At 40.8% G+C, this 24,794-nt stretch overlaps 1 protein-coding gene across 1 annotated transcript in view; it reads right to left on the minus strand.

The window, feature by feature from the left end:
• The window catches only part of EPG5 (ectopic P-granules autophagy protein 5 homolog), a 53,497-nt gene that overhangs the window by 9,018 nt on the left and 19,685 nt on the right, over window positions 1-24,794 (minus strand). Inside the window, exons 16-40 of the mRNA XM_031059638.1 lie at window positions 24,673-24,783; window positions 22,663-22,803; window positions 22,119-22,263; window positions 21,119-21,316; window positions 20,280-20,390; window positions 19,293-19,412; window positions 17,704-17,870; window positions 17,288-17,512; window positions 15,298-15,421; window positions 14,253-14,394; window positions 13,015-13,186; window positions 11,685-11,847; window positions 10,951-11,093; window positions 9,537-9,693; window positions 8,363-8,557; window positions 7,209-7,422; window positions 6,241-6,401; window positions 5,926-6,133; window positions 5,089-5,164; window positions 4,158-4,261; window positions 3,788-3,963; window positions 3,125-3,310; window positions 1,443-1,652; window positions 1,148-1,292; window positions 3-147 (exon numbers count right to left, since the gene is read on the minus strand). Of these exons, the coding sequence (XP_030915498.1) occupies window positions 3-147; window positions 1,148-1,292; window positions 1,443-1,652; window positions 3,125-3,310; window positions 3,788-3,963; window positions 4,158-4,261; window positions 5,089-5,164; window positions 5,926-6,133; window positions 6,241-6,401; window positions 7,209-7,422; window positions 8,363-8,557; window positions 9,537-9,693; window positions 10,951-11,093; window positions 11,685-11,847; window positions 13,015-13,186; window positions 14,253-14,394; window positions 15,298-15,421; window positions 17,288-17,512; window positions 17,704-17,870; window positions 19,293-19,412; window positions 20,280-20,390; window positions 21,119-21,316; window positions 22,119-22,263; window positions 22,663-22,803; window positions 24,673-24,783 (3,939 nt within the window). The remainder of the gene's footprint in view (window positions 1-2; window positions 148-1,147; window positions 1,293-1,442; window positions 1,653-3,124; window positions 3,311-3,787; window positions 3,964-4,157; window positions 4,262-5,088; window positions 5,165-5,925; window positions 6,134-6,240; window positions 6,402-7,208; window positions 7,423-8,362; window positions 8,558-9,536; window positions 9,694-10,950; window positions 11,094-11,684; window positions 11,848-13,014; window positions 13,187-14,252; window positions 14,395-15,297; window positions 15,422-17,287; window positions 17,513-17,703; window positions 17,871-19,292; window positions 19,413-20,279; window positions 20,391-21,118; window positions 21,317-22,118; window positions 22,264-22,662; window positions 22,804-24,672; window positions 24,784-24,794) is intronic.

Genomic DNA, 24,794 nt, shown 5'->3' on the forward strand with positions numbered 1-24,794 from the left:
CCCCCAGCCCCTGCCCCCTGCCCTGGATCCAGCGGCGCAGGCTGCCCCGCAGCGACTCGGCCGTGGTGATGCTGGAGTTGTTGAGCATCATCAGCGTCTCCGTGAACAGGCTGCTGAGGGCCAGGTGGCGCGTCTGCAGATCCATGTCTGCCAGGAGAAGCCACAGAACCCTTTCAGGGACAGACACTGGAACCCAGATTACCACTGGGAAAAGCCTCTTCCTCGTTACACACCCATGGCCAGAAAGAGACACAACCCCTCATTTACTCCATTTCTGTGGAGTACAGTGAGACATGGATTTCACCTGAATTCACAGACTGGCAGACGAACCTCAAGATGGTACTAGTACAAAAAATGAGACCTAGATGATCTCACCACACAGTCCTGCATGTCTGGACATGTTATACCACTATGGCACATCAGTATGCCTCTTCTACTTCAACACTGTCAAGTTTTCCTGGTTTTACAATTTGGAACCATTTCTGAGTCACAGATCATTGAATATTCAGGGTTGGAAGGGACCTTAAATACCATCTAGGTTCCACCCCCCCTGCCATAGGCAGGGACACTTCCACTAGATCAGGTTGCTCAAGGCCTTACCCAGTGTGGCCCAGAGCACTGCCAGGGTTGAGGCACCCCCAACTTACCTGGGCAATCTGTGCCAGTGTATCACCCCCCTCACAGCAAGAATTTCTTCCTAATGCCTAACATAATCTTCCCAATTTCAGTTTGTACCCATTGCTCCTAATCCCTCAGGACCAGGAGAATGGATTCGTGCCCTTCTTCCCTTTAAAAAATAGGTAAATGACAAGTAAAATAAAAATTAGAAAAAACTCCAAACCACCAGCTGACAAAGAAATTAATTGCTCAAGCTCCTGTATGTCAGAGAGTTTTACCCACAAACTTAACCCCTGTTTTTAATGTTGGTTCTGTCACTCCTGACAGCTCTGTAGGGCAAGATTCATATTTTTGCTTTGTGCTAATATACCACCTATGTACACATCACCAAAGCACCATGCCCTGCTGCCCACAGGGGAGATGTGACACTAATGCAAATAATTAAACCATCAAAGATGTTCATCAATCCACTTAGTGGAATAAAAGATTTTGACAGCTTTAAAGTAATTTGCCATTTCCTCACACAAACCTGGGGGATTAAAGATGACTACATCATCTAGCAACTTGGCCATTTCTTGTTCCAAAACTGCAAGGGCTATCTTTCCACTTTGTTCTAAGGTGCTGAGGAACTGAACCACCTGGCGAATGTACACTCGGCACTTCAGTGTTGCATCCTGTCAAGCAAAATTAAAAACAATTAGGGACAAAAAAATTTAAAAAAAAAATCACACCTAGAACTCTTTCCATATTCTATAATATACACAAACAGAACTTCACAAAAGCCAAGAACAGCAAGGAGATGCTTCAAAACTAGTTCAACTCACAAGGTGGATGTGACTATCTGAAGATGCCCCAAAGCCTGCTGAGATTTTCAGGAGCTTCACAATCAGTTCAGCTCCAGCATCCTTAGCAAGGATAACAGAGGGAGGGTAGTGACTGTTGCAGTAGCTGATGATGCTTTCATAGGATGAAATGCCCACAAGCTGCCAAGGAAGGGAGCTGGTCTGTCCAAGAAGATTTATGAGTGGAGATTCCTGCAGATTTAAAGACATCAGTTTAAACTTCTTTGCAGTTTTCAATTCATACTCACAGTACTCACTATTGGAAGGAAGCTCTGGCTTCAGAGAATTTGAAGGAGATGGAGCTGAAAACCCACAAAAATTGATGACCTTAGGGAGTCTGTCTGAAAAGCAATTCCTTATTCAAGCAGTAAGCTAACACATGTACTTCATCTCCAGCACTTGCAGAACTGTATTCAGACTGTTGCAGCAGCTCTAACAAAAGTCTGTGAAAAATATTAAGATTTGACAAGTAAACATGTAAAATATATGGAGACCCTTCAAGTTAAAGTCACTTCAATACATGTTTAAAAGAGGCATTAAAATATTATTTTTGAAAATACATTAATGCAAGTTCACGGGAGAAACCGTGTCCCTCATTTTCCATTTAGTGAGTCATCCACCAACCTGGGGACTCCTCATGTTGTTATTCTCATAAAATACCACCCTGAACAGCACAGCAGTCCCACAGCTCACACAGGCAGCACCAGTCAGCAGATGTAAAAGCCTCTTTGTCTATGAGCAGTTCTCATCTATTCTTAAACAACTGCAGTGAAAAAGAGCCCCCTGGACACAGAGAAACAACAACTGGTATGGAGCTTTGTTAGAAGTTTACACTGAATATCAGGGAAAAGCTCTGCCCCCAGAGGGTGCTGGCACTGCCCAGGCTCCCCAGGGATGGGCACAGCCCCGAGGCTGCCAGAGCTTCAGGAGCCTTTGGACAGCACTGCCAGGGATGCACAGGGTGGGGTTGTTGGGGTGTCTGTGCAGGGGTAGGAGTTGGACTCGATGATTACTTCCAGCTGATGATATTCTATATCCCATTCTATGTTTCTACAGGTTTTAGAATGAAGAAATGCTGAAATTGTGGGGACAATCCAGAACCAACCCAAATTACACTACTTCTACAGGAATGTGACACTGGTACAACAAGTACTCCTCAGGTTGCTCATGCCCTGGAACACAGGGTTGAGAAAGTCTGAGATTTAAATCAAGGAGTCACAGGAGTGCTCTGGGAGGCAAAAAACCTCCTGACAGTGGGTCAGTTTAGCACACTGCTGGAGGGAAGGAGGGAATTCCTGAGGCTGACTCACACTGTGTGCAAACAGCTGTCTTCTGAAGCTTGAGAAGCTTCTGATAAGCAAACACATTCAGGTCAAAGCACATAATGCTGGTAATTTTCCTAAACTGAAATACAACAATGGTCAAAGGCTGCCAGGGACATCTTGGTGCAGCATCTTGTAATGCCTCAGAGGAAATGGAGAGCAGAAGATTCTGCAAGTGGAAGAAAGCTGACAGATGTGAAATGGGGCTTTTTAAGATGATCAAGACCCTCTGAAGAGTCCTCCAGAAGCAATGAACTGGATTTAGTCACAAGATCTCATGTCCTTTCTAGTAAAGGATTATTTTCCTTTTAAGAGATGGGTATGAACAGTCACAAAAATTACCTCTTCGCCTATAAGCTGTTCCTCCTTTGCCAGCAGGACCATCATATACAACAAACAGACAATCATGCTGTGAGTCTGAGGGTGAGGGTTGGGATTCCAGGCATCAGAGAGGACACTGACCCAGTTCACTTCACATAAAACATAACCCAAGAACAAGAAACAACTCTTGGGGCTGCCTCTTTCGATCTAGGAAGGAGAAAGGTAAAAAGACGTGCATAAAATTATGTAAGACATAAGTACTTTTATACTTTTCAGTTCCTTAGCCAGCTGTAAATCTACAGCAGCACTTTAGGTCAGCAGAGAAGTAGAAAAATGTCTTTTCTCCATCATTTCGTTCTCCCTCTTGCAGCTTTACCTTGTCTCAGACAACTTGGAAGTGAGAACAACATGGCAATAGCAAAATATACTGAATCTAACTAAAAACATTAAATACATATGCAATAAATGAGACACTCCAGCAGATCAGCAAAGAGGGAGCTGTACAGCTCCCCACAACTTAGTCTAAGACTCAAAAGCACTTCTTCACAAAAATCCATCACAAATTGAGCAGCTGTGAATGCTAAAACAAACTTTAAAAGCCTACTTGCTAATAGAACTGTTCTCCAGCTATTTTCAAGGACAGCACTGACTATGAACTTAATTCAACAGATGCCACAAACTCACTTTAAAGAACTCTTCCATAAGCATCTGGTCTGGATGCATTTCCTTCCATGGAAGCCTTCTGAACTCAGTGTGGAAAGCATAGAGGATAAACTCTGGCATTTTGGGGGCTGTGCAACACTCACAGTAATGCATTAGGTGTAACCAGAGAGCCCCATGGTGGCTTGGCAACAGCTTTTCTAGAATCAAAGAAAATGGCTGAATTAACAACAGAAAAAAAATCAGATAAAACTTGATTGCAGAAAAAAGTCTATTTTTGAAGATTATGAACTTGTAAGTTACACTAAAATACACTCGAAAAAAACACACACTAAACTTTAGTATTTTTTTCCTCCAAATCAACAAGTGGGGAGGCTTAGGATTTCATGCTCACCTTTGAAGCTCTCATGCAAAAGCTTGATGCAATCTGCAAACAGACTGACCACGGTGGAGGCTACAGGAGTGTCACTCTCCAGCCAAGGGTAGCAGGGCTGGCTACTGAAAAGAAGCACAACACAAATTTCAGTGTTCAGTTACCCGAGCATAAATATGTGCAATTTAAATACTCTAAAGCAGTGAACAATAGGTATCAGCAGTCCTCCCAATTTCAGATTTTTGGGACTCTTCTTCCTTAGAAGAGCTGCGTAGTTCACTATCCCACTGAAGATCCACTGAGTAAGCATAAATTACTTGTTTCATATTTCATAACAGAGTTGAAACAACAGAGTTTCTCAATAACATTATTCACCAGCTGCAAACAACCTTCTACCTTCAGTGCTGAAGGCTGCACTCACAAGTACAAAAGCTTTTAATTTTGAAAGAAAGCAAAATTTGAATGTATAGTAGCATAAGTAACTTTTCATGTGAAGACAGAGGCACACAGGGCAATAGATGATCACAGCATTCATTTAGCCTAAAATTTCTCTATACATACCACTGGCACTTGGGGTTGTATTTGTTTGGCTTTTTTGTTTTCTTTTAAACAGGTATTATAGATATTATGGAAGTTAAAAAACAGGAATCCAAAATTCAAGTTTCAGCATTTTTTAAACTGAGTGAAACGCTTCAAATAATCAAGCCTTGCTCGTATTATTACAAGATCTTTCTCATATCTAAAATAATTATTCTACCTAAACCTTGGAAAAATTGATGTAGGTCATGAAATAGTTCTGTAATTATTAAGGAAATGACAAAGTGAGAGCTATTTAAATAGAAGGCAAGACAGTCACAAATTATTAAAAACCAGGTAATAATGAAAGCCATTCTTACAGGACTAAAGTCTCTACTTTAGCAAAAATTCATTAATTTTAAAATGCAATATATACCTTGCATCTTCTTTCTCCAGGACCAGTATCCATGGTTTAAAGAGTCCAGCAATGACTGAGTACAAGGACTGCAATGCTAAAAGGAAACAAAACGAAGTTGCTTTTTTCCTTCAAATCAAAACCAGTGAACATATTACACTTTTCTAAATGTGGATATAATATCCGTTTCTCATTCTAACATTCACAGAATTATAGAATAATCAAGACTGGAAAAGATCTCTAAGATCATTGAGTCCCACCACTCAATCAGTTTTTTTCTGGTCAAATAAAAGTTTAAAATACAATATGCTTAATAATAGCTTAAGTTAACAATAGGGCTGTTTTAACAACCATCATAAGCATTTTGCATTGTTAAGATGTTTCATTAATACACTTTTAATAACACACCAGAGATTGTGGGAGGAATAACGATTCACACTTTAAACTTGCACATATTAAAATGTGTAAATTAATATTTAAATTAAAATTAGTTAAAATAAAAAGCAAAAGCTGACTTTTTCCAGATTTAAATCATGCATGATGAAATTCAGCAGTGTCTCCTTCCAAACCTCTGCTCAGTGCGATTGTACTTTCTTTTTCTTAAGAAAGTACAATCGCCTCATAAAATAATCTTGAAGCAAGCTCAAATATTAAAAAAGTTTCCTCTTAGATTATAAAGCATAAAGTCCTACATGGCCATGAAGTAGCAGCAACATTTCCCATCCGTATTTTAATATTATCATTATTGCACAAATGCAAAGCAAGAAGATTTTGCTGTATATTTAAATGGTCATTAAAAGAGGGAATTGGAGAAATCAGGTGTCTGTTCTTAAGTAATTTGCTTTTAAGACACATTACCTGCTAAAATTCTGCTACTGCCAACAGGCTCTTGGGCTAAATTAGCAACTTCAGTGTCAATCAGTCGTTTAATGAGATACTCCAGGAACGTGTTCACTGCAGCCACATAAGGAGTCCATTTGGAAAACAGGCCAAAAGTCCTGAAGTCCACTGAGGCCAGTCGGAGTTTGCAGAAGGATGTAGAAAGCCATTCTATTGTCTCTCTGACCTGTAAAAAGAAGGAAGCTATAATCAGCTGCAGAAAGGCTGCACAGCAGTGTTATCTGTCACTGGAGGGCATCTGTATCACCATAAATCAACTCAAGAGGCACCCACCTGTTCTGTGGAGAGCAGAGTTTTTGCAGCATCCCTCACCACAGGACCTTCAGCAGAATCACTTTTCTTGAAACTGCCCTGCTCAGCCACTGCTGAATCACACCCCAAAGCCTGAAGTGATGCCTTCCAACAGTCAGGGCTTAGAAGCTGCTCTGATGAGCCTTAGGAGAAAGAAGAAGGGAATGCATTTGTGAAAACCAGAAAGATGTTAGCGCCTTTCTCCAAACAAGTCAAACAAGGTTGAAATTAGAGCTCCCTGCTTCATGAAAAATTAAGTGAAGTGAGGGTTTGAAAGCCCCAAGTTTAAGGGTGAGAGATCATCTCTAGTTTGCAAATGTAACCGACTCAACATTTCCTTTTGGAATCTACATTGTTTCTCTTCTTAGACAACTTCCCAGGCACTTTGTATATCCCTGGCTGCAAACACCCACTAAGACACAGCTGCTCCCTCAATAGGTATGGTCTGACAAAGAGAAGCACTTTTGTTCTCATTTGAGGGGTACATCAGAATATGAGTGGCATCAAATGTCAATCAGGACATTTTCAGCAGATTTCAGCATCAGTTACACATCTTCATAATTCCAGCTCTCCACCTGACATTGAAGGGTGATGAAAAACAAGGGTTCTGCATAACAGACTGTGGCACAACCATCATTAGTAAGTGCTAAATTGGCCTAATTGGTGCTAAATATGGACTAATAGTCCATTAACAGAAGACTCTCCTCCATCCTTCTCCTGTTACATGGGCTGAATATCTGTTGTCACTGATGTGTACGCCTTGACACACAGAAGAGCTACAATATGTCTTAAAAAACCACATTACATAGCAAGGCACATAAAAACACCCAAGGTAGGAACCTAAGGAAGAGTAAATCATTCTGCAGTTTAACTCTACTGCACAGAGTTCATATTTTTAAGCCAGAAGGGTTCTGCACAAAGGCTTAAGATGCATCATCTCAGATACTCACTTTGCACGAACAACCTTAAGAAATCACTGTAGTGGTCAGGGAACTGATACTGGAGAAGGTTAGTCCAATGCTTGCAAAAGATATTAAATGGCATCAAAATATCTTCTTCAGGTTCCAGGCCACATGCATTGAGAGCCAGGTGAATGGACTCCAGGAGCTGGGTGCGCTCCGCGAGAGGCGGCTTGGCCACGCTCAACCACTGCGTCAGGTCAAACTGCAACAGAGCACAGGAAGCATTTGTGAGCTGGAGATTCAGCAGACACAACACCTTTGGGAGGAGGGAGAGGTCACCAGGGAAGTTAAATCATGACATTTTTATGTATCTAAGAAAAACCTCATGAATTTGCATGTTGTTAGCCCGAACTCCCAACCTCACTCTCCAAAGGCTATGATTTAGCATACTGCAGAAGTATCCAAGATCTATGGAACAGTCCTTGGCCGAGGGGCTCAGATTCATAAAGATGAGTCTGAGTTTCCACACAAGCATTAAACTGGACTGATGCTCACAGTCCATACATTTTCAGGAAGAGGAGCAAAGCTTTTGTAGCCCTTGAGCACCTGCTCAGACCTTGGTCAGCAAGGCCAATACTGCCACCATGGACAGCTCAGAGTCCTGCCCAGCACAGACTGCCTGCTGCTCCCAGCTGCCTCCCTGTAACTGAAGAGGAGAATCACAGCACAATGGAAGGCCAAATGTTACACTAGTTTCTCCACTGGCAGTACCATGAGATGTGCAAATCACATCTTGCTATTACCTTACTCCGTTTTAAGACAGGCAGGAAGGACACGGGTGCCAAACAGAGCTGGAAAATGCAGACACTGTCCCAAATTTTGTTTTGATTGTTAGATACCTGGCATTCCCTGGCTATTGTAATCAATGTCTTTGCAGAGATACCAGGCAGAAGAAGTCATCAAGAGACGGTTTTAATTTCAGCAAAAAGCCCTGGGAAGCACAAACTGATACTATGTAGGCTTGAAATGGCTACTTAAGCTATTTGCTTTTGACTCCAGCCCCTCTTGAGCTTAAATGTAACACTCATTCACTATGACCAACACAGCTCTACAGAACCTGTCAATGCTATTTTAAAGTACCTCTTTCCTCTAGCTCAAGGACATGGTCTTTAGGCAAAGAACACCCACAGACCAGACTTCACCTTTGTCAGCAGCATGAAGACAACATCGCTGTTATCCTCACTCAGAAAGGCCACGACTTTTTCGTATAAAGTCACAAATTCACTGGGAGAGGCTGCAGGAGTGAAGTAAGGAGAGAGGAGAGTACAGAGCCTCCGGTTCTGCAGGATGGTCTGGAGCAGACGCTTGCACTCTGATTTGGTCCCACTGATGAACACCTGAGAGAAGTCGGAATGGTGGAAAAAATAACAGCCAAATATCAGTCAACTGGAAAATATGCCTCTTAAGCTTGTTCATGAGACACACAGTTTTGGTCCTTTTATAAAAAGGAAAACTTAATAAGAAGTTTTTCTCAAAAGAAGAGACTGAGATTATAAGATTAACATCAACTAAATGCTGTTATTCCACAAGATATAACACAAAATATGCTTCCCTAGCTCACTTTAGACCAGCATTTGTGATAACATATGTTGTCTAAAATACCCAGAAATACTATTTTTTCTGATAGAATAGCATAAGAAAATTAATCCTGATTTCACCAGCCCTGCTTGATAATAGGAAAAATTTAACAGAATTACAGCTGTGAAGAACTTCTCAGTACTTCAGCTGTTAAGAGGTGCTCAAGGACAGCTGCACATTGAAATAAGCTGTATCTAAGATAAAAGTAAGTATCTGGATCCAAAACAGAGGCTAATGATTTTCTCAGAGCACAAACAGAGCAAACATTACCACCACCACCAAGCACTTGTCTTCTCTGCCAGTAAACTTCTGATATAACTCACTAGACAGAGAACACTGCAAGGCTGTAGAAGAAAGGTGTCTAAATACAGAGGCTGACAAGATGTGCATCAACCAGAAAATTACAGGTAAAAGCAAAGTCTATGCTGAAACACGCTTCTACAAACTGAAAGTATCCAAACCTTAGTTACCTGCTCAAAACTCCAGCACTTAAATTAACTAACACAATGACATTTTATTAGCACTAAGCAGAGGCACCACAGAACAAGTTTTTATTTTGCTTAAAGCAAAATATAAGCTTCACCTCTCCTAAAGACTGTGCACATTGCACAATTAGCTTAAAACAAAATGGGATAGAAGTTCAGAAATTAAGACTTCTTTGTCTAGGACCACCTCCCCCCATTAAAAGCAGTGAATAAAAATTTAGAAAATACTTTCAGATTCAAGAAATAAACTCACTTGGCCCAGAATCTCAATGCAGGATGTGAAGAACTGTCTTGTGGGAGGATTACGTTGAGTTTCATCACACACATATTCTACCAATGTAAAAAACAAACCAATTCCAACTTTCTTGATTGCAGGCATAGGCTGCACCTTGTAGATATTGATCAGGGCCCTAAAAAAATTAAGTTAACAAGTCAAATTAAATTTACATACGGAGAATAACCTGTGATAATTAAGAAAGGTTTCTTGCCAATACAAAGCCTTGAGATGAGTATTTGTGATACTCCCCGAGTATCCCTCCTTCTCATATCCAGACTGAAGTCACAGATTTAGCTCATGTAATTTTGCTGCCTGAAATGGATACTTCCAAACCTTACAAAGTCTTCATAATCAGAGTCAGAAAGTGAAAGATATCCAAAGCATAATTCCAATGGATTGTTTCTCCCTTTAATCATGTATCCCTCATATTCTGATGGCATCTCAACTGCCTTGCGTTGCAAGAAAAACTACCCTATTTTATTTCACAGGCTCAACAATAAAAGAACTAAAACAGAATCAATCTTTTCTTGTGCACTGCCAAATAAATGTTTCACTGAGACCAAACCCCTGTATTCACTAAATCTGAATAAAAACAGGTGAAGAAGATGCAATGCCACAGACATAAATCCCAAGAACTAGCTCATTCACAGAATTTTTCAGATTAGTGATCAAGAATGAACAAGTAGAAGTAGTACATAAATCTTCTACTTGTACAATCATTACACTCTATAGTAAACCAGTTACATTAAGAGAATTCCAGCAGAAATCTGGAAGATTGAGGACAAAGTTGCTAAAGTGGACCTCTGGGATAAACTGTAAAAGTGAGGAAGAGAGCCTTGGATGACCCCATTTCATTCATACCCATCCCCCAAAAAAGTGCTATTATCTAGCCAGCTTTCATTGCACCATTTTGTTTCACCTATTGAAAAACTACTTCAAACTTTAGGACTCTATTAAAGATTTATGTCCTGCACTATAATGAAGAAAAACCCATAAAGAGTCATATTCACATCATGTAATTTAGCCTGTGGCTGAGACAGCTGTGGTGCAAGTTTGCCACTTCGTAAAGTTTAGCACAGCATCCTTGTCATCACTCAGTGTCCTCTTACAGCATTAGGAGGGCTATTATATGCACAGAACAATAAAAAGAAGTAGAAAATAATAAACAGAGTACAACACCATACTGTGTGCCCTTCTGAGCCTGAGTGACCCTCTGATAATAAAAATCACTGTGTCACAAACACACAGGTCTCAGGATTCCAGCTCTGTTGTTGGCCTGAGCTGATGAGCACGACGGAAACCACATGAACAGGTTCCACATTTTAACTCTTTAACACACCAAAATGGAATCACAAACACCACTACCCAGAGCAGCATCTGAGCAACCTACGTTATGAAATTCTCCACGTGCACAGCTGCCTCCACAACACCCAGGGAAGGTGGCTTCATGGCTTCTGCCTGCAGCTGTCTCACTTCTTTACGAAAAGCATGAAGCTGCTGGCTCACTGCTTCATTTTTGTGCTTCCCTTCAAACTAAATGACAAAAAGACACACATTCATTGCAGAATTAACACGGTTTTGCTAGAACTCTTCCATGTTGCAGCTGTTTCCAAAAACTACGCAGAGTCCAGTCAGAGAAGTCTGATTTTGGATGGCTTTCCCCCTGAGAGCTTTCATCAGATTTAGTACATCGTGCCCAAGCACACATCCTTGGTCATGTTCCTAATTAATTATCACACACACTAATAGCATTCATGTCTTTTATCTGAGGCTTTTAATCCACAGGGACTGAAACTTAGAGGGGATCAAAAAATTAATTTACTAAGCAACATGGGAGTATTTCCATAAACATTTTCATGCTTCTATTCCTATCAGCAAGCAAATTCCCACATCCATACACTGGGAAGCAGTTTAGAATGGATGCTATGAGCAAAACAAATTATGCAACAACTTATTCTTCAGCTGTTGATCTGCTTCTCCTTTTGAGCATTACACACAAAGTGTTTCAGATATGTGTGTGGATTTATTCAGTCAAATGCTATCACTTTTATAATAATTCAGCCATTTCACACTCATCCTCTCTGTTCACCAGCCCCAAAACAGAGGTGGTGCCATGCCTCTGACCTGGATGGTGAGCTGAGCTGCTCCCTGGCAGCCTTTATTTGAAATTCCCCGGCACTCCAGGTGGAGGGTGATCTGCTCCTCCCTGTTGACATACAGCTTAGGCACTGTGTCCAGGATCTCACTGTTCAGAGCAACGTGCTGAGACTCCCAGAGAGCTGCAGTTCTGAAAGGCATTTATTAATAAGATTACCAAAATCTTTCCTGAAAACAGCAATGCTGAGAATTTTTAAGAGAGGAGACTTCAATTTAATGTGCTGTACAAAGACTCATGACACTTTCCTGGAAAACATAAAAGGTTATTAAATGAAATTGAGCTGAAACTTCAAAGTAATAGCACTTCAAAGTAAAAAAAAGGCAAAAAACCAGGCTCATAAGAACAAAACTACTCAGGTAAGTGTGAGTTCTTTTGAATTACTTGATATGACAACCTGGAAGGAAACTGAACAGAATAATGTCTACAGGAAATGCAATTTTCCACCAGACCAAAACAAAAACAAAACAAACCAGAAAACAGAAAAAAGAGAATCCACCTAAATCTGATAGTGGAATTGTTTAGACACAGCCCCTCATGGGCTTAATAGTTTTTGTTCTGGTTCATAATATTGTTATTAAATTACTACATTAGGTAAGAACAGCTATAGATTGACCAGTTGTGACTGAAAACAATTCAGCTGGATTATCTGAGTTGGAATATTAAAAACAGAAAGTCTCTTTCATTAACAAAGCCACCAGAACCAGAAATCAAATTTCTCTCCTGGGTGCTTCACATTGCAACTACTACCTTAGTGCAAAAGGGTTAAATAACTCATTGTCAACAAATCTAGCCTAAAAAGAGGCTTTAGATCAGGAAATATGCCAAATGAGAAAGTAAACTAGATGCCATCTGATGTAATCTCAGTCATTAGGTAAGACTTGTGCACTCCTATGTCACTTGAAGATGTAGAATAATGACCTGATAGATCAGAAGAAAGAGGAAACAAATGGGACAAGAAGCAGAAGTCAAGTACTGACAGTCTTGTGCTAGCACCATAAATGAGGCTGCTGTGAAGGGCATCTTTAGGAAGAAACTGTTCCCTGTGAAGGTGCTGAGGCCCTGGCACAGGGTGCCCAGAGCAGCTGTGGCTGCCCCTGGATCCCTGGGAGTGTCCAAGATCAGGCTGGTGAGGCTTGGAGCAGCCTGGGACAGTGCAGGATGTCCCTGCCCATGGCAGGGGTAAGATGGGCTGAGCTTTAAGGTGCCTCCCAACCCAGGCCATTCTGTGACTCCACAATAATTTCAAGGCACTGCTGGACCCACTGGAGAGGTACAAGGAGCACAAACATGACTCACTTGGCGTGCTGCTGCAAGATGTTCAGGTCCCTGCGCATGAGCTGGATCGCGTCTTTCTGGCTCACCAGAGTGGCAGAGGAAATCACTGGTACAGGAGCTTTCATCGTCTGCAGAGGCAGAGGGGGCTTGGGAGTATCAAGCTTCTTCAAATTATTCATGATCCTCACTTTGGCTACAAAAAGATTTAAAAAAAAAAAGCAGAAGCAAGTTTGGTCAATAAGAAAACTTTAGGGGAAACTGAACAAAAACATTAGTTTTTTTGCATTAAGCATTTTTAACTGCAGGCAAATATTCCTCAGGTTTCCCCCTTAAAAAAATCACTCAACTAATATTCTTATTTTTGTCAAACTTTATTTCACACAGCTAATTTTCATGACCAACTCTTCCATCACACAAAGGTTAGGATGAAAAGTCCCACTGGTTTCTGTGTTTTCCCCAAACACTCCTAACTTCCAGTTTTCCTGTCACTCCATTTATCTTACTCATCTGACACATGCACCCAGACAAATTCTGAGAAAAATTCATCTTCCTTTCCCTAAACTGATCCTCATCAGTAGTCCTGTCAGTGTCAATTCCTTCTCAGAGCACAGCCTCCCTCTGGGTCAGCCCTCTCCTCCTGCTGATCTCCATTCAGTTTCCCCGTCCAAACAGTTACAAAACTATTCCAGTTCCCTTCTATTCCCTCACTCCTTCCTCTTCTTTGGATCAGCCCCAAATCCAATCTCTCTACATCCTTAATGTATCAGCTGTGACTATCAGCCCTTTCTGTGCTAGAACAACCCTTGCACTATGCCAAAATTCCAGCGGAAACACACAGGGAAAGAAACAACACAAAAACAAACAAGCTAAACTAAACTAAACTAAAAAAAGCACCCAGAGACAATATGTTTTCAAGAACAGTTGGTTTTACCTTTGCTTTCACCTGTATCTCCCTAAATTTTGGGAAAATGTCTGGAGCACACTCTGTGCAGAGGAACTCTTGGGGAGCTCACCCATGGTGCCCTAGCTCTGCTGTGTGACATGGCAAACTTGAAGCTAAAAAGCATCAATGTCATCATTTCCATGTCATCATGAAAATCTGAGTGAGAAAACCATGACAACTCCATGGAAAATATTGTACCCACAGAAAACAAACCATATTAAATATCTTTATTGACAGGCATCATCAGAAACCAGGGCTTTGACATCCCAGTAATTCTTTAAGACACAGTTTCCTTAACAGTATTTTTATCTCTTACCTGACAAAGGGTTGGTGAAATCTGTTTCCCCTGCAGAAGCACAGGTTGGATGTGATTCCAGCTGAACCTGCAGCCAAAGGTTCAGAGCTTCCTGAAACTCATGGTGAATGAGTTCCACATTGACATATTCCATCCACAGATCCTGGAGCACAAAAGAATTAAATTATCATCTCTGTTTTGGTCAGCACCACGTGCTGTCCACCCATTCTAGTAGCTGGGCAACCAAAGTAGCTACATAAAATATATACCCTGCAGTTTTAAGTCACAGGAAATTTATTATTAAGGGCAAAAAGAAAAACTAAACTGAAGAAAAACATTGAACTATTTTTATTACATATGTAGATATCTACTGAAAAGCATTTGTGACACTTAAAGATGAAACCTGACACATGGTATAATTTATAACACATAAGAGACAAAGAGAAAGACAGGTTATTAAAAATCTGCTCCTAAAAAGGGAATAGAAGAGATCGAGATAGTCTAAAACATCATGGCATGATTAACTGCAGCCAGGCTAAAGCAGGCTGCATTTCTAGTAGTCATAGACACTGGAGGAGTGAAAACAAAGCAAGTATAAGAAAATGCCCTTCCAAAATAAGTCTTTAGGCTTTAAGAATAGAATAATAGAAGAATAATTGAAGAATAGAATAGCACACACTAACTTATATTTGAACCTGACATTTTACAAACTACCAACACAAGCAGGTTTTGGCTTCCAGTATTTAATTATTTAAAGCTGCAACTTAAATAATCCTCTAACACTAATGCAGAACATAAAAAGAATTACAGAGCAGTACAGAAAAAGGATTGTGTTGCAAGAAATGACAGATATGCAAAGAATCTACATCTGAGTCCTCTTTCAAACATAAAAGAAGGCAGTTTGGGATAGCACAGGATTTTAGAAAAAAAAGGTTAGAGCTATGAAGGTATTATACATGCTGTATGTGTATTAAAGACCAGTAACACAACTCTCTCACTGATTTCAAAGAATCATTTTAGCAAGTGGACTTTAGATTTCAGAATTTCAGTGTTATTAGCAACCCACCTGTTGATTCTGCATAACTTTAGCAAGCCTATGTGCATCATACTGCTTTGGTAAAGAGGGAATGTATGTATCTCCTTTCTGGAAACTCTCTTCTTCCAACCACAAAATTAAAACATTACAAAGTCTGAGGGGAAAAAAGTAAGAAAAAAAGGGAAAAAAATTCAGTGTGAACTTGATTGTTCTGAAGTAAGAATTAGGGCAACAAATAATGCTACAAGGTGGCATGGTCAAAAAAAATATTTCAGGTTCATTTTCACTCATTTACTGCCAAGTTAAAGACCCACAGTGGAAAGGAGGTACTTAGAAAAATATGAAGGACATCAACAAAGATTAAGAGGACAAATTCTGGAAAGGAAAACATTTATGCAAAATAGCATAAGACCCAGGACTAGAATAGTGTCGTATGTCAGAAAGTATCACCACGATCCCATACAGAAGACCAATGGAATACAGAGTACATGGGAGCAAGCTTCTCATCCCAGAACCTCTCTGCAGTGCCTGATGAAAAAAGTCATGCCTGAGTTAAGTCACATCTTTTAATTTCTTTTCAGCATTTCATTCATGACTAGTTCATTCTCATTTCCTCCTTTGTTAAAACTTTAATGTAAATACACCTTTTTTTTCAGCTGACACGATTCCACCAACTGCTACCATTTTCACAGTCACACCATCCAAGCCTTCCTGACAAGGAAGCACTAGAATGCCATTAAATCTTCACACTGTGGTATTAAATATCACTATCACTAGCAAACTCCTGCTTCCTTCATCAGTGTCACTGGTGAAAAAATGGAAGTAGACCAACTCTGAGAATCAGCCCCTATAAACCCTACCAATAATTTCCCTCCTGTCTAGGAAACCAGACAGGTCATTAAACTTCCTGAGTATAAGATTTATTTGGGCGTAGAGTACTCTGGTTTTCTGCTGGAGCAGGAAACTTATTTGAAAGCAAAGACTGAAAATATTAATCAAGTTCACCCTCTGACCATCTCTGGATTATTTTTCACAGACAATCAAGTGGTATTTATGATCTCCCTCGTTTGTTTGTACAGTACCTACTGACTGCTGAGGGGAGCACTGAGCAGGAGCTCCGATTCCACACATCCAGGGTCCCTGAACAAGGAACTCTTTACAAATATTTCAAATAATCCTTTCAACTATTTCCTAGCAATATTCATATACTTTCTCAGGCTTAGAGTACATGAGGTATAGATATCTCTTAGGAGCTATTATTGCCCACAGAAGTGGGAATTCACCAGCTGAGTAGCAGCGAGTGACTGCGTCTCCCTTTTTAGCCTACTCCAAGACAAAAAGTGAGTCCTGTGGTGAGGTTTTGGTAAACAGATTTACCATTTTTCAGGGGGCACAGAACACACTTGGCAGAACTAACCTTTAGGTCACTAACCAAGCAAACTGCTTGAACCATGTGCTTAAGACAACAGTAAATTATGTGATGAAGTAATCTTACTCAGACATAAATTCAGGCTCTGGTCTGTGACAGGCATATATATATACACACCAACTTTTACATTTATAGCTAGTGATGTACATGAGTGGCAGATATGCCTAAATAATAAATATTTTGCCAGCATGGGGCTACCATTCATTAAAAAGCAAAGCTAATCCCCTAAAGGGAGTGACAAACCTATCAACAATGTTTTATTTTTAGTAGTAAAACCTCCCACTCCCCTCTCAAACTAAACAAGTTATGCAAACAGAGGAATGAATTTGAGCCCAACTATGCACTTGGGGACATAGGTTAGTGGTGGCCTTGACAGGGCTGCTGGGTTAAGTGCTGGACTTGATGATCTTGAAAGGCTTTTTCAAATCTGAATGTTCTATGATTTTATGCTTTTAATAAGTGCCTGCAGTACATCTAAGGTCACATCCCTCCATTCCTCACACAGCCACGACTGTGCTGTAGCAGTTACTCAGGCAGTTGCACTGATTAACATGAAACTTTGGCAGGTTTTTTTGTTGGTTTTTTTTTTACCTGACAAGTTCCTTATGCAGCTCAGGTGAAGTCAGGTAATCAGGTGAGCAGCTGGCCTTCTCTGGTGACGTGTCACTGCCCTCAGGACTGTCTACTCTCAGTGCTTTACTGGCAGCGTGGTGGAAGTCTGCCACCTCTGTCAGCCGCTGCTTCATCTCATTTAGCAAGTTAACATGAGCTGCACTCTGAAAAAAGCGTCTTCCAATACAGCCATCTACAGGTAATCTAAAAATGAACAAAGAGGCATAACTAAGTCCTGCTGCAAATGTCAAATCAGCATCTCTGCAGACAAACTGGCTCACCAGAGAAGCTGCTGGTACCCACTGCTTTCGGGAGCAGTCAGTGTAATGCATTGACTCTCACTTGCTGTGCAGTTAATTAGTGCTTGATAATCTGCTGGAGCAGGTCAGACTCACCCATACTGTGGTCCTGGTCGGTGAAGGTACAGGAGGAAGAATTTCTGCCAGACCAGCGGCATGAGAGGGTGATCTGCAGGGGTAGCAAGGGCCTGGTGAGCCCAGCGGTAAATCATGAGCCTCTGGAGGGAAGGGACGATGGGCAGCTTCAGCTGGGTCTGGGCTTTCTGCAGAAACAACATTTCCAAACATGTGTGGTGCTGTAACAGGCTGTCACAGGTTAACTGAGCAGATTAACACAGTGTGAACACTTGGTAATTACAGAGGAGAAAACTCTGGAAGCAGTCACACATCTGTTATAAGCCTTGAAAGATGAGCTGCCCATCTCATAGTTATGCTGGAGAGCAGACCTACACCTCTGATGCTTACAAACCCCCAGCGTGATGGCTCTGACACAAGGCAAACATATGGGCCCTGGAGTTAATTACAGTTAATTACTGTTCTTCCTCACAGAAGTAGATGTCCCTAGTTTAGATCTCCAGCATGCTTTTAGATCTCCAGCTCCAGTTTTAGCTTTTTCCAGTTTACATTTAATACAGCTCTAGTGAAAATTCAAAATGCACAGCATAAGTAATGTGAAGAAGAAACACAGAAGAAAAAGCAGAACAAAAACAAAGCAAACTATGAGTAGCAGTATCCCATCTTAGCAACACCACAAATCCACTAAACCATTAAACAGTCTCACTCCAAGCTCCCTTGGACTGTGCCTGAAGCAGGGGACTGAGAGGCTTTTCTGAGCTCCCAAAACTGGGAGCAGACCCTGGCACTTCCTCATCCCCTACACCAAACTTCTTTTCCACACACTGCCCACACTCCTTCTGTTTTCCGGCTAAATCAAGACATGCAAGCCAAAGAACAAATGCTCTCCAGACCAGCTCCAAGGATGCAAGACATGCACATGACATGGCCAAGCAAACCTATTTTTACAGGGCCACCTCCTTTATTGAAACACGCTGAAACAGCTGAGATGAACGATGGGCCATAAGTTACACTTGGAGAATGGATAGCTTTGGGTTCCACTTGCTTCTCTCCAGAATTTCTAACTGAATTTGGGCAAAGAAGCTGGAAAAGGCTGCAATGTAGCCTGAAGTACAGCTGATTAAGTGCCTTGTTAAAGGGAAGACCTAAATAGTTTTGAAAGCCTTGGAAAACAATTCAGAAAGCAGAGAAAAGCAAAGGCCAGTCTTCTGCACAATTCAGGTCATCTAAGAAATCATCTGTTTGAAATACAGACACATTTTCCCACCTGAAAAATAAGCACTCCCCATATCAGGGGTATAGAATAAATCCACTGAAGGTTGTGAGGCATTTAGATAACCCAGAAAATTATGCAAAAGCACAAATTAGCTTTCTGTAAATATTGATATAATCAGGTATTTCCATTGTAGCTTTTAAATGTAAAAGAACTCAAATACACTCAAAATGTCAATGAAATTTTCCCTGTTGTATATTTTCTCCTGCACAGCCAAGTAAAGCATAATTTATACATTTATCCTGGCAAGAAAGTAGTACATAAGAGAAAAACTAAATTATACAAGGGAACACTTTTCTCTCTAATTTTAATGAAAAGACATGACCAGTTCTCTCACCTTCAAAGCTTGATCAGGAGTTAAAGCATTGATAACCAGCTCCCCCTCCACAACTCTGCGAAGCTGTGAATCTTCTTCAAATATTGATTCCATATTTAACACTGTCCATGCAAACCAGACCTGCACAACACAGAAATGACGGAAATATTGATAACAAAACGGCAGGGGCAGGATCAGGAAGCCTGATGATTTCTTAAGAGGAGTAAGTGTTTGATGGATTCTCATTGCAGACTTGCAAAAGGCACTATCACATCTCAACAACAAAACCTCTTCATCCTTTAAATTCAAACTTTCCCTTTGTACAATTTTGGGAAAGAAGGGGAAAGGTAGACAAAACTAATAGAATCACCCAGGGAACTCTGGAGGAAACAACCTTTTCAAACTCCGTAAAATAAGATCTCCCCTCTTCCATCTGCACTACACATCTCTGTCTGGGATACTGCAAGACTTTTTATTCCTTTTTGCTTGAATAAGGAGCTCACTTAAGCAGAGAGAAAGTAACTCAAATTCAAAATATTTATCAGATGAAGACTGACCTGAAAGAAAAGTCAGGCTTTACAGATTTTGTCTTGTTAAACAGATCAAGAACAGTAATAGTTTAGAAGAAAATTTAACTAGTAAATCCTACTATATGAATTCTTGGATGCAGATTAGACCAACTCTCCTTGTGCAAAATATCCATGTTCCTTTTATTGCAATAAACCCAAAGCATTCTCTTAGGCTAAACTGGGATTCTTTCACAAGAAAACTCTGAGGCAGGAAGAAAAAGTGACCAAGAGAGAAAACTGGGAAAAAAAAAAAACAAACTCAAAAAGGGAAAAAAAAAAAAAAAACAAAAAAAAAGGAAAAAAAAAAAAAACAAAAACCCCCAAAAAAAAAAAAAAAAAAAAAGGCAAAAAAAAACCCACAAAAAACAAAATCACCCCACAACAAACCCTAAATCAGTATGCTGCTTTTCCCATCACAAAACACCATCATGGCACTCACCTGAGAGGAGTTGGCATTGCCCTCCACAAAGGATGGTGTGACATTGCCTGCCACGATCCAGCTGACCAGTGAAGACAGCATTCCCTTGTCACAGTGATAGCCCAAAGCATTCTGCACAGAAAGAGAAAACATTTGGGGTTTTTTCATGACCAAGTGATTTAAAAGCTACAGGTGGATCACTCAATCTTTATCCAGGTTCCTTTCCACCTCCTGTTGCTACTTTCCAATCTCAGCTCAGCCAGGCACCACTGAAATGCCTGCTGAGACTTTCTATTTCAGTGAAAAAATCCTGTCGCAGTAACTGTGTCTGTCTGGCTTTTTCAGGAGAGGGAGCTCCATTTTTGTCCTAAACACTCCATCAAAGATTTGAAATGCAAAGAACACAAAAAAACAATAGACGTCATATGAAATGAAAACTGTGTTCCAAACTGGTTTTAGAAGTAATTATTATCATTATTATTAAAATATCAGACACTTCATTAATCTTGGCCCACTCAGAAAAAAAAATTTCTTGAGCAACTCAGAAAAAAAATCAGATAACCTCATCACTGCTCATCATCATGACTGGCTGCTCAGAGAAGCTGTGGCTGCCTCATCCCTGGAAGTCCTGAAGAACAGTTTGGACAGGTCTTGGAGTAACCTGGGATAGTGGAAGGTGTCCCTGGACAGTGCAACTGGATGGGCTGTAAAGGTCCCTCCCAACCCAAACCACCCTAGGACTTCACAGTCGTTCTTGCTGCACTTCAGGAAAATACATTCCCATCAAAATCCGACTGTGCAACACACGAGCTGACCATTTACCCAAGAGCCACAGCAAAACACCACAGCTATCTGCTTACCTTGTGCTGCTGGTAAAGCAGCTTTTGCACACAGTCCTCCTGGCTGTACTGGAAAGCAGCTTTGCACAAGTCATCCAGCAGGCAGAGCGTGGCCCGGTCCCTGTGCCACAGCTGCTGGCTGGTGAGGACCTGCACCCAGAACTCCAGGACTGCAGCTGGCCCCACTCCATTTGGATGGTCACTTAGGAAAATGTGAGTCTGACAAATTAAAGGGTAAAACTGGTCAACAGATTGCAGCTTTAGAATTTATTGCAGGACTGTTTGATTTCCTTGAGGCTGTGGGGCTATCCTTAAATTAAAATAATTTACAACAATACTCTCTATGCCCAAGAAAGGACAGCTCTGTCATCTTCAGCCTCCAAACTTCTGCAGATTCTGAAGCCTGGAGAGAAGAGGATCTTGTGCAATCAGCAAAAACAGACACAGAAGCCTTAAGCAGGACACCTGCAGGCATAAACAGCACCTATTTCCAAAGTCCAGGCTGGTGTTCCTGCAAAAGGCCTTCCCAGAGTAAGTCTGTTTCTACTATCCCTCTAATGTTACAGGGCCCTGGGTTTTGACCTCTCTGTATTTAAAAAAAACACTACTGCTCCCTAACTCAAGAACATTTTTCCATTCCAGGGCCCCAACTTAATGGTAAAAAGCAGAACTTGCAAACATTAATATCTCTGCTGCATTCCTCAAATAACACAGACAAGAAAGGAGTGCTGCATTTTACATTTCCTTTTTTAAACAGTTTTGACCTGGTGTGGGAAAATGAATTTTCCAAGAAGTCTGAAAGGTAAATATTGTTGTTAGTGTCACATGCCTTGCCAGATTTAGGCAAGTTTAAGCAGGAGCATTTCAAGAAACCAAACCCAACAACCAATGCTTGATATAGGGTACTCTGTGACTGAACTGCTAGGTTCAGTATCCTTTCTAACCTTTAACACTAACTCAGCCAAATAAGCTTGGTTTTAAACACTCTCTCCCCCCTTTCTTTTTTAAATAATCTTCTTACCTGTATCATACTACTGAGCAGCTTAACATTTTCTCCATAGTTCACTCCTGTCAAGTGCTGTGTTACTTTATGGGTAACCTGCTGGGTCACTCCTTGAGGGACTCCACTGTCCAGATGAAGGAACAGTTCCACATAAGATAAAAACCTAGGGATGTCAACAAATGAAATTAAAATACCTCTTACTGCATATTAAATAGAAAGCCTGCTTCTAGAGAATTTAAAATCAGCTCAACAGCACCAGTGAGACACATACACAAAGGCTTTGATTCACAGCCACAATGCAGATTTAATTGCTCTAGTTCAGCCATACACTGGGCACAGCACAAACATTTCACACCAGCCTGTAATTCAAGGCAGCTCATCAGAACCAAATACCAGCTCTTGATCTACATCAGCACCCAAATCTTACTCAGGATTTGTCTGGGAGACTGTCAGGTGTCTAAACCAGAACGTTATTATTAACTTTTAGAGCAACTGTGAATAAATTAGGTAAACAAATGTATAACATTTAAAAATTAACATATCATGAACATATAATGCTTACTGTTCATTCTTCAGGAGGTAATACTGGCAAGAGTAAAACAAGGGTAAAATTTTATCCAGCACATGGACTACTGTTCTCAGATGTCTAGACTGGACTAGTACACCCAAAAGAGGGATCCCTTCAGCACAGAATTTCTCGATGCTGTCAGAAAAAAAAACAAAAAAAATTTAAGAAAAACACATTCACTATCAGCAGAAAGGAAGACAAGGTGTTGATTTAATTTTTATTAACTGAGATGTAAATATATTCAGAACTTCACATTTTATCTTTGAAAATATAAATAGCTAAATACAGAGTTCTTTTCTTCAGCTAGGTGTCATTCAATAACTGACAGATTTGCCAAGTATTTCCTTCTCAAATATTTACTAAGTACCCCCTTCCTTCACAAATTCCTTTCTGGGGATCAGCGTCCCATCTCCCAAAAATCACTAGAGATTCAAGTCTTCATCAAGTTTCTATCACTTCAAACTCACTATTCTTGCCTAACTTGGACAATTCACTTCCCTCTCCAGGGAAAAGAGCCAAAGACCAAACATAGAAGGTGCAGGGGAACAAATTAAAGAGGTTCTTTGGTTTTTTATTTCATGCTCAAAGTTATAGAAAAATTTCCACTCTCAACCAAAAATACCTTAATATCAGTCTCAAACTACTCCAGTGCTTTAAAGTATCCATGGCATAATCTTATAATGAAGCAATGGCTTCCCTGGGGAAGAAGAAAGGCCAGACAATATTTCCTTAAAAGAGTAATATAATAATATATGTAGAAAACAAGTTAGTGAAAATATTGAATAGCACAGCACATAACCAAAGGGATCACAGACTCAGGGAAAAGAGTTCTAGTGAGAACTGATCAAATTTTGTGCGGCACTGTATGTCAAACAAGAACATTTGATTACATTCAAAAACCTTACCAACTTAAAAACCAGCTAGAAGCACTGGAAAAGACTGTGTTGGAACACAGTCAGGGCTAAAAGGTCTACTGCTCTTATAATGCTTTTTATTCTCCATTCCCAGAGTGAGTGGGGTTTTTTTCCCTCACTATTTTCTGAATGTAGTGCTGCCCTGATAAAAGAAATTACCTCTAGTGCAACCCTTTCAGTAAGTGTGGCTCAATCTTACTCCTGTCCAGAGAAATTACTGTTAAGCCCCAGTTTCAGTATTATTTCTTATGACTGAACCCTAAAGTGCAGAAGGCAAAAAAACTATTATTAGCAAAATAAAGGAAATAGCAGGTTGTTTGAAAGAATTCAAGAATAATTTCTTCACAAAAAAAGGATTATTAAGCACTGGAACAGGCTGTCCAAGAAGCTGTTGGACTCCCCAGCCCTGCAGGTGTCCAAGGAATGACGTGGCACTCGGTGCTCTGGGCTGGGTGACAAGGTGGGGATTGGTCACAGGTTGGACTTGATGACCTTGGAGGTCATTCCCAACCTAAACGATTCTGGGATTCTGTGAAACTACTATCACAGAATCACAGAAAGATGGGGTTGGAAAACGCCTTGAGATTATCCAGTCCAAACACCTCCAAGGCAGGGTCACCCAGAACAGGAGACAAAGGAATGAGTCCAGGTGGGTTTGGAATGTCTCCAGAGAGGGAGAATCCAAGTTCCATGGGCAGCTGCTAAATATTTTTAGTATTTGTAATTGTTTTGGTGGGCAGCTGTTCCAGGGCTCTACTATCCTCAGCATAATGAAGTTCTTCCCCATGTTGAGGTGAAATTGCTTGTTTTTTAGTTGTGGCCATTGCTTGCTGAAAAGAGTCCAGCACCATCCTCTGGACATCTGCCTTTGAGATGTTTATCTGCATTAATAAGATCCCTTTTTGGTCTTCTCCAGACTGCCCAGGCTCAGCTCCTCCCAAGAGAGATGACAAGCTGCTCAATGCCTTGCATCACAAGCCCTTTACTCTTTAAACAGACACAAAACTGTAAACGACCCTCAGCTCAGCACTAGGGAGGCTGCTCAGTCCCTGGGGCCACCCACCCGAGGCAAACACCCAAAAAGCCTCACCTGTGTCCCAGGGTGGTCATTGCCAGTGCCAGGTAGCAGCCGATGGGGACGTTTGCCTTGACAGCCTTGAGCAGGGGGTGCAGCGTGACCGACTCGGCCGTGTCCAGAGCGCTGTCGCACAC

This window comes from Geospiza fortis, unplaced genomic scaffold, assembly GCF_000277835.1.
Source record: "Geospiza fortis unplaced genomic scaffold, GeoFor_1.0 scaffold488, whole genome shotgun sequence".
In the NCBI taxonomy this organism is placed as follows: domain Eukaryota; kingdom Metazoa; phylum Chordata; class Aves; order Passeriformes; family Thraupidae; genus Geospiza; species Geospiza fortis.